The sequence below is a fragment of the Kryptolebias marmoratus genome, linkage group LG12, assembly GCF_001649575.2.
Source record: "Kryptolebias marmoratus isolate JLee-2015 linkage group LG12, ASM164957v2, whole genome shotgun sequence".
In the NCBI taxonomy this organism is placed as follows: Eukaryota; Metazoa; Chordata; class Actinopteri; order Cyprinodontiformes; family Rivulidae; genus Kryptolebias; species Kryptolebias marmoratus.
This window is the reverse complement of record NC_051441.1, coordinates 22,232,996-22,242,677: the sequence shown is the minus strand read 5'-3', so window position 1 is coordinate 22,242,677 and position 9,682 is coordinate 22,232,996. Positions and strand designations below refer to the sequence as shown.

Below are 9,682 nucleotides of genomic sequence, written 5' to 3'. Positions count from 1 at the left end.
AGGCAACACCGCTGCTCCTAGCCTCGGCGCTTAGCGTCCTCGCCACCGCCGGTTTTCGTCACGGCCTGCCTTCGTCGCGGCCTGCCTTCGTCGCGGCCTGCCTTCGTCGCGGCCTGCCTTCAAAAGACTTCAAAAGACTTTTATTTCTCACAGTCTTTGCTGAGGTAAAGAATCCAGCTCCTTGCTTTAAAGAGGATTAGGCCTCTTTCTGCTTAGCTTAGTTACCTCAAATTAGGCTGAAGATAAGGAGCGTTCACCGACCCCCAGCACCAGCTCCAGCCCCTCTGCCCTCTGCTGCTATTGTTAGTCTCAGGTTGCTGGATATTCGATTTAAAAAAAGAGGGAAAATGGCGGAAAAGATGGCCGACAGACCAAAAACAGGCAGGAGACGAAGACAAACCAAACTGTTTCCTCCGTGATTTTAGCTTCCAGTCGCTTGTTTTACCGTAAAAACCGGCGATAAAACCGCCGGTAACTTCCGGTGTTCTGCCGAAATAACGGACGGTTTAGGGTTGATCATGTTCCTCTTTCATATTATGCATATATTGGAGAATCTCAGGATGAGTAGAATGTTTGACCTGCTGATCATGTGGGAGGTGGTTAGCAAGGTAGTCCACCCTCATAACTCCGGAGGTATGATGGCTGGCTGTGTTGGGTTGGACAGTCAGACTCTTTGTTGGGATCCCTCCTTTCCATTCTGAACATTTAAGGCTGAAGCAGTTGCTCAGATCAGGCTCGAAGGACCAATTGTTATGAATAGTTTATAGATCTGAGCTGGCAGTAATCGCTTCAGAGTGTCGGATCAGAACACTTCAAACATTCAGATGACTGTAGAACAAAGCAGGCGGAGTTTGAGAATGAAGTTTGCTCTTTATATGGAAAGTTGAGAATGTTGGCAGAATGTGTGTGTGGTGGTTTATGAACGCACACACTGTCAGTCATTTGGCTGCTGTTTTCCTCTGAGGCGCATGAGAAATCCCATACACAGCCCTATCCTTTTGTACACTCATGTCTGTGTGCATAAAAGGTAAATGGACTGAATGACCTCAGAGATCTGTCCAGAAGACTGCAGTTCTAGGAACAGCAAAGATAAAGTGAAGAACCCTCAAGCTCCCAGGACACGAGCTGCAAGTGAAGTGGAACTGCCACAGAGGAAAAATTGAGTGAGATAGGTAGGTGTTTTTTGTTGCTGTTGTTTATCAAATTATAGAAATACTCCATTTTTCCACATGGGCTGTTTCACTTCACTTTAAACTCAGGTCTTTTACCAAAGGCAGTATAAAAATTGTAATAAAACTGTAATTGTAATTTTACTGTTAAAAAAAAAAGAAAAGTGATTTATTATTTTCACTATTTTGCTCACCCCAATTTCATATACACTTTTTAAATTAAGTGTAATTCACGACACACTCTGGTACCAGAGCTCTGGTCAGCCACCAGTGACACAATCGCCCTGTCCCCGCCCCTGTGCGAAAACCCATCGCGTGCTCGTGCACCTCCCAATATTTGTAACTTCGCACGGACGGCGTGCGCCCCACTCCATTCAAAACAGACGAAGATAATCAAACGGTTCAAAACCCAGGAAAGGAGATTACTGCTGCAGCTGATAAAAAGGAGTGTTTATAGAAATATTAGTCCTATGATGGGTGAATCACAACTAAAGCAAATAAATCACTGAAAGTCAAACTGAATGCTTTAAGTTGAAACATCCTCTCTGTATCACAGCCAGAAACACAACAGCTCTTCCTCCTGAATACCTGCAGCCATATTTGATGTGACAACCATCTGCTCTCTTTTTACCGTATTTTCACTGGTTACGTAGCGTACTGCCCCCTGTCTTTTCGGAGAATACTGCACCGACGTAAGCACCAAGTATAAACGCCTCCACCACGCGCTCAGGTTTACCAGTAAAATGATGCTATTAAATTCAGCATTGGATATGTTTTGTTTTGTTGTTCCATGTAGTGATCCAACATGCAGCCTGTGCCACAAAAAGCACAGTACAGTACAGCATCTGTCTGTTTGTCAGAGTTCTCTGTTGTTATTCATTGGCCTGGAAGTGAGACGTGTTGGTGCTTTGTTTGCACTTTTTCATTTATGTTCATTTAATTTATTTGTAAATGTGACTTAAATTAGGATTTAAATTAGGTGCAAAAAATTTGTATTTATTTTAATTGTATTTTTGTTTTAAAAAGTATTTCAAAAGTGCCTTTTTGTAAAACTGTAGTTATGTAAATATATGGCACAAATTTTTTACAATATCACATAAAAAATAGCCATATTTTCAACTTTCCTGTCAACATTAATATTTTTTTTTTTACTAAACCACAGTTGGCCGGCGATCGGTCGGCGATCGGCCGGTGATCGGCCGGCGAATGGCGAACCACCAGACTTAGCCTCTTTTCTGGGGGAAACCCCGCACAATTATGCCAGATTGTCAGGTTAGTTTTAGTAAAACATTAGACTGGAAATAGATGTTATTTAACAATTTAAATCAGTTAAAATATAATAACCAGACCCCAAATCACTTCTCCTTTTATCGTTCTCATCACATAGGGTTGGTCAGGTACTAATATGAGCTATTTACTTGACAATATCATATTAGAAAAAATATAAATCAATACTCAACAAAGTTCAACATTCAGTTCAACTGATGCAAGACATATTTTTAAAAATGAAAAATGTGGAAAGATAGAAGTTCTGATCCGAATGCAAAGGTTCAGATATTTAATCCAACATTTGACTGAACTTTTCAAATAATTTAAACCTGAATCTGTTTCCTCTAAAAGGTGAGAGGTTGGGGTGGTAGTAATTTATTTTTATTATTTAATTTGCTTTTCTTCTAATCTGATCAGAGAGGACAATAATTTAACCAAGCACAATAATCTAACAATGAAATGCATCTTAAAGTAACTCAATTAAAATTTAAATTCCAGTGCTAATGAACTGGATTAAACATAAATTGCTTTATTTTGTTATGGCCTACAGAGACACCAAAATGCAAATTGAGAGGTTTGATTTAGAAATATTTATTGCTACTTGTGCATTTTTAAAAGTTTGTTTTAGCTTTTTTTTCCTGTGGTGAATGCTGTTTATAGGGGAAAAACTGGTCAGAGGGAGAATAAAAACAGCAGCTTGTTTTGTTAGTTAGCTAAACTTTAACTAAAGAGCACAAATCAGACATTTCACATAATCTGATTCCAAAACTGAAGGTGCATTAATTACAACATTTCCTCCCTGATGACTCTGGATCTGATTGACTTACAGCTGATATTAACATCTTTAGGCAGGAACTCAGGAAGGGAGCTTCAGCTCACAGTAACTGACAGCAGGGGGAGGTTCATGGAGCAGCAGAGTTACAAGTTGGTACAGTTCACTTCAGGGCAGTGGTTCCCAAAGTGAACCAGGGGGGCAGGGGAGCGGCATGGATGAATGACAAGGACAGGTTTTTAACCCCATTTTGCACAGAGGCTTTTTTTAAATGTATTGATGATAGCAAAGTTGAATATTGTTACAAATAAAAAAAGAAATATGCTTGAAATAACCCTGACAGCAAAGAATCCTCTTCTACAGGATAGAACTAAAAAAAGTGTTTCACTGTAAAGATGGTTTGTAGTTTGTTTTGTTGCAACCTGAAGAGTGAAATAAACTTCAGTGGAGTTTGAAAACAAAATATGTGTTTATGTCTGGTTGAGCGATGTGTGCCCAGTTGATTTTCTTTTTCAACTGGGGGGGGGATTTTACTGTAATCCATAGGGGGGCCCAGAAGAAAATCTTTGGGAACCACTGCTTTAGGGGGAGTTGAATCATAGTATTGCTTCTGCTTTAATATATGAATTAAAGTATGATAATGTATGATTACAGATAATAACCCTCCCAAGCTGCTGTTTTTGCCTCTTTTGGGAAGATCCAGGTCTTAACTGGAGGGGTCAAACCTTCCCTTCCCACTGTAATTTGAACCATGCAGTGATTGTGGAAAATTAATGACTGAACAGTATGACTTTAAGAAACAATCCTCCTTCTACACTTTTAGTCTTAATTATTAGTTTTGCTGTGTTTTTTGTAGTGTTGTTGCCTTTTGTTACCTTGTGACAGTCTCCTCCAGACAGCACCTCCTGGATGAACACGGCAGGGCCATCGGGCCTGTTGGAGCCCCCTCCAATGGTGATTCCTAAACTATTGGACCGTGCTACAGAAATGAGCTGAATCACTCCTTCACCTGGGTGACTAAAAACAAACACAAAGACGCATAAAAACATTTTGAAATACTGAACATTGTTCTCTGGTCCACATCAGTGGTTAAAAAGATCCTGTCCAAATGTCTTGGGAACACCAGATGAAGTTTATTAGTGAACTGATTGGGATATCTTGACTACTTACTGAGAAGTGGTTGCAGACATAACAAGTAAAGATCTCTCATATTACTTGAATGACTTTTATTCACCTGCAGCCTTTCATGTCAGAGTTTTAGCCTAGGATCATTTTATGATGAGACGTGATAGAGTTGTAGCCTCATAAGTTTGTTAGGCATGATGTCACTCTCAGTGTTGAATTGAATTGACTCCAAATGGTAATCAGTTGTAGATGAACATTCAGTGATTACTTTCTGCAAGTTTCATTAAAAATTGTCCAGTGGTTTATGAGATTTTTTTGCTAACAGACAAACAGGGTTGACTCCCACAGTTTTAGGCATAAATCTCATGAGATCTGTTAGTAGCTATGTTAGCTCTGGGAGTACGTGCTGTGAATCACTTTCAGCAACTGTAAAATCTACTGAGTTATAGCTTTGTAAGGTCGGTTGCCTGTGATGGCTATTTTAATTTAACTCTAAAATGTAAGCAGTTGCATCAAAGGATTACTTTTTACCAGTTTTTTAATGAAACAAATTGGGCCACTATCCTGCATCAGTTTCAGCTGTGTTCTCATTACACTGTGTCACAGAGTTGATTATAACTCCTGGTCATTTTAAAATGTAAACACAAAAATACAAATATGAAAGATGTGCTGCTCACTCACAGTCCTGACTTCACATTTGTTTACCTACAGACACTGATATATTAGGTTTTACCCTTACATCTCATAGAAACAAGGCTTCATTTCTCAGTTAAAAGCAATTCTCTAATATATGTCTCTGTCTTTAGTATGTTATAAAGTAAACAAAAAAGTTGTGAAAAAAGGATTTGTTGTTTATTTTACAAAGATCTGCAGAAATAATTTGGATAGATTTGTTGGTTCCCTTAAAGTTGAACTAGTTTGCATCTACTGCTCTTTGAGTTATGTTTACATGTCCAGTTGTAACATGAGCACATTCTCATTGAGATGACACAAAGTTTACTGATTCTGATAAAAGTAACAGACATGTCTGTAAGTGTAAGCTCATTAATGCAGATGTTGTACATTAACTCTTTTCAGAACACTACTTCTCTGCATGATTTCTGAAAGACTTTCATCTGTATCGTGAGCTAGCTGAAAAAAACATTGAATGAACCAAATATAACTGTTAACTTTCAGCAGTCCAGTTGGGATTGGCATATCTGTAATGTGCAGTACATATAAAAGGTACTCCTGTCAAAATGTCCAGGTTTTTGTGATGTAAAAAAATGAAACCAGGATAAAGAATTATTTCAAAACTTTTTCTACCTTCACTGTGACATACTGTGTATCTTGTACAACTCAGCTAAAAATAAAACAGTGGGAAATGTAGAAAAAGTAAAAAAATACAATAAGCTGCTTGTATAAGTGTGCACAGTCTTCAACTAATATTTAGTTGAAGCGCCTTCTGATTTAATTCCAGCATTTGCTCTTCTTTGGAACATACAAAGTGACACTGATCAACCTGAAATAAAGTTCAGCTGGACTTTCTGAAATTTGCTTGTTTCCATTCTACAGTAAAATCCAAGGTTGACAGAGACTCACCAAATATCCAAAACACAGAAGGAGCTGCAGGAAGTTCTGACAGGTTCTGGATGTGTTCTACATGTGACAGTCTCCTGTTTTTCATTTTTCACAATGACCCCAAACATACATCCAAATTAACAAAAGAAAAGCTTCAGCAGAAGAAAAAGAAAGGCTTTGATGCTTGAGTTTTAACATGTTCAAAACATTTGTGCAACAACTTTTCTCTCAAAATAGTCAAAGTTGTTCTGACCATCTCCAACCTGTCTGGACAGATTTTAACTCCTAAACAGGACCTCTCTTCTGACAGAAACATCTGAGGTAAAGTACAGCCAAGCAGAGTAAATCATAAATGTAGTACTGTAGAAAAATAAAATTCACTGATAAGATATAGATAGGCCCTCTGAGATAACCTCAATAAATGTAACAGAAGTGTCCTGTATCCTGCATATTTGTTCACAGTTCAATGTTAGCTCATGCTACCCTCAAAGTGATGCAGCCCTCCAACAATGATGACATTAGTGGTGCTGTCATGTCCCACTTGGATCAGTCTCATCCCGGGACATTCTGCTTGACATTTCTTTTGTAATAAATTGTTAAAAATCAATAAGCTGTCTCCATTTTTTTCTTTTGCCATGACAAGGTCAGCTACAAAGATGGGTACAAAACAAGATGAGGCAGGCAAAAAAAGAATGTGCAGGGCCAAGAATGCCATTTTCCAAACCAGATACTTCAACAAGTTTCAGGTTGTGCACATTTATGCAACCAGATTATTTCAACATTTAATTTTTTATATTCTTCCCTGGATGAGTTAGTTACCTCAGCCAAGAAGGTTATGTTTTCAGTGGCATCTGTCTCTGTCTCTCTGCGTACACGATTATTCAAAACGTTATGAACACATTTTCATGACATTTTCATGCTACAAGGAACAGGTGATTAAATTTTGGTGGTGATTCACGTTATGATTTGGTTTGCACACTTTTTGAATCACGCTGTGGCCCTGGCAGAGGTTCACTCCCTCTGAGTGCTTCTAGTTTTTTATATTCCCAGGAGGGGAGTTTTGTATACTCCAGTTATATCCACTGTGCCGAAGAAAAACACAATTTGGCAGCAGTTTGAGTGTGATATTTGTCAGTTCAGTTGCTGTTGCTCTTTCAGCTACTTCTTTCTGCAAGGCTCGCCACATCAAGCAACTTAACACAGAAAACTTAGCAAGTGTTTTACTCTGTATGCCCTTCCAGATGCAACCTGCAGCCTCAGGATAATGAGACTGTGGCGCTGACCACTGAGCTACCATGGCCCCACTGACATTTGTCAGCCCAGTATGAACTACCAACTCTTACCTCAGGGAGCGCATCATGGGGCCACCATTGTTGTACATGTTCTGAGAGTTTGCAGGGCTCAACATTAATGGACTCTGAGATCGAGATGAAGAACCCGATGATGTACTGTCCAGGTAACGACCTCCTTTGGATTGGGAGAAAAAGAAGTATATTTGTGTGAATGCTGATTCAAAATTCACACTATTGTTTTCCTGTTTTTTTATTTGCAGTTTAAATGCATACGTTATGCTATTTTAGCCATTCATATATCAAAAAGTTTAGTTTATTCAGGAGATGAGTGCTATGACCTTTGTTTTTTGTAACTTTTATACTTTCCAAAATATTTTACCTTATTTACAAATACTTTCCCCATAGAAATACATTGAGATCTCTCCAATTCCTTCAAAAACTTTCTTCTCTTTGAATTCAGCTCTACTTTTGTCTTTTTATGCTACTTTTAGCTTTTAGATACAAGTTGGCCATTTTTAGCTGCCATTCTGCTGTTTTTAGCTTTTAGCTAACCTTTTGCTGCATTTAAATAGGGGTTTTCCCACATTTAGCTTTTAGCAAGCCTTTTGCTAGATTTAGCTCTTAGTTACCCTTTTGCTACTTTTAGCTTGTAGCTAGCCTTTTGCTACTTTTAGTTTCTGTGTACCATTTTGCTGCTTTTAGCTAGCTTTTACCTAGCCTTTTGCTACATTTAACTTTTTGCTAGTGTTCTACTTGTTTTAGCTTTAACAACTCCGTCTGTCTCAATTTCCTCAGCAATTTTTAGCAAAGTCATTCAGCTCTGAGCATTCATGGCACATTTTCAAGCAACATGAAAATTCTGGAGTTTACTGCGGTTGATAATTAAAAAGGAGAGACATTTATTAGTGGTTTGTGAGCAAACAAATACTCAGATATGTTGAATTAAATAAACTTTGAGCACATTTGATTTCAGACAGAATTAAATCTAAGCTCTCATTGGTTTGCTGAAGCTCTGTGACTCTCCAATTAAATGAACTATCCTGTCAAGCATTTCTTAAGCAGGAGCAACACTGAGCACAAAATAATACCTAACATGCTGACCATTGAATTACAAAGAAACCAAAATATGCCTGGGACGTTTTTAATTGGCTGCATTTGGCTTACCGTCGGTTTGTTTTTTGTCATCACAATCAAAAGTAAATGTGTGTGGAAGTTGTATACACTGCATTCCAACAGTATAACTATCTTGCTTTGCAGAAAACTAACTTGCTTTGTAGACTTTGTTTATTCTCTGAAACAGAACATAAAAAGATGTTTCTAATTATTTGCTTTTATCATCACTTAGAAGCAAATATGGCTTTAGCATTTCCAACTAGACATAAACTTCCTCGAACATTTTATAAGAACATAGTGGTAACATGTTCATTCACTTGTAATTTGACACCAAAATCCTAAAAATGGTTGCACTGTGTAGCACCATAAATGGATGCTTTATGTGTCCAATGGAAGGCAAGCCTAAAATACTAGTTTGAGTTATCGACTTTATCGCTAAAAGTCTGTTTTAAATTTAACATGGTAACTATGTTTCTACACAGAATGCATAAAACTATTCAATTTCTGTTTGAACAAATCTGGAGCAGCTGGCTGCATCTTTCATAACAGATGTTTCAATTGTGTGATGGACAAGTGCACTTGTCTAAAGGCATTTTTTTATGGTCAACTAAATCCATCAAGCCTTCAGGCTTCCTGCTCTCTCAAACAGAGTCATGCCTCACAAAGCTCTTGGAAGTTGGAAGGGGGAGGGGGGCAATGGGTAAAAATAAAATTTAAGGTTGAAAGAATCAGTTTAAGAAAGCATATGCACAGATTTGCAGTAACACAGGTGCCTATATGCAGCAGGTATTGTGCTTTGTTTTGTTTTCAGTTTCAATGGAGGAACAGTCAGAAAAGGCAACGGGAAGGGAGAAGAGGTGTTAGAGATCTTCTAAAGATTGCAAAAATCAGGTTGTAATATTCAGTCAAATCAAAAGAACTGTCTGTGCTTTCAATTAAATCACATCAGATATTTATGAATCAGACCCCACCTCTTGCACAGTGACTGCTGGAGGTAGACACCAGCTCCCCACAACCTGGTAAGAAGAAGCAGGTGAAATAATGAATGGATGGATGAACATTTCTATCTTCTTTTAATGTCAATCCAAAAGTTAAATTAGAAACATGTCAGTTTGTATAATTTTGGAAAAAATTTATCCTCGTGTTACGTTATTGATAGTTCCTAAACATTTGTTCAGGTTATAGTTTCACGTGTTTTGATTAAAATTAGTTTGTAGTGTGCCGGCAGGTACCGACAGACTACGGTGGATGAGATTAGCCCGGAGTTCCTTAAGGCTCTGGATGTTGTAGGGTTGTGTTGGTTAACGTGACTCTGCAATATCGCGTGGACATCGGGGACAGTTCCTCTGGATTGGCAGACCGGGGTGGTGGTCCCCTTATTC

General features: G+C 38.3%; 1 protein-coding gene across 8 annotated transcripts in view; it reads right to left on the bottom strand.

Moving 5' to 3' along the window:
* The window catches only part of si:dkeyp-72e1.9 (syntaxin-binding protein 4), a 129,873-nt gene that overhangs the window by 75,325 nt on the left and 44,866 nt on the right, over positions 1 to 9,682 (bottom strand). For 7 of the 8 annotated variants that reach the window (XR_005233852.1, XR_005233853.1, XR_005233855.1 and 4 more), the window contains exons 7-9: positions 9,272 to 9,316; positions 7,239 to 7,362; positions 4,086 to 4,227 (exon numbers count right to left, since the gene is read on the bottom strand). Coding sequence is in view for 3 of the 8 variants with exons in the window: in XM_037978726.1 (XP_037834654.1) it covers positions 4,086 to 4,227; positions 7,239 to 7,362; positions 9,272 to 9,316 (311 nt within the window). In the remaining 5 variants the exon portion in view is untranslated. The remainder of the gene's footprint in view (positions 1 to 4,085; positions 4,228 to 7,238; positions 7,363 to 9,271; positions 9,317 to 9,682) is intronic. The other variant, XM_037978727.1, reaches the window with a different exon arrangement.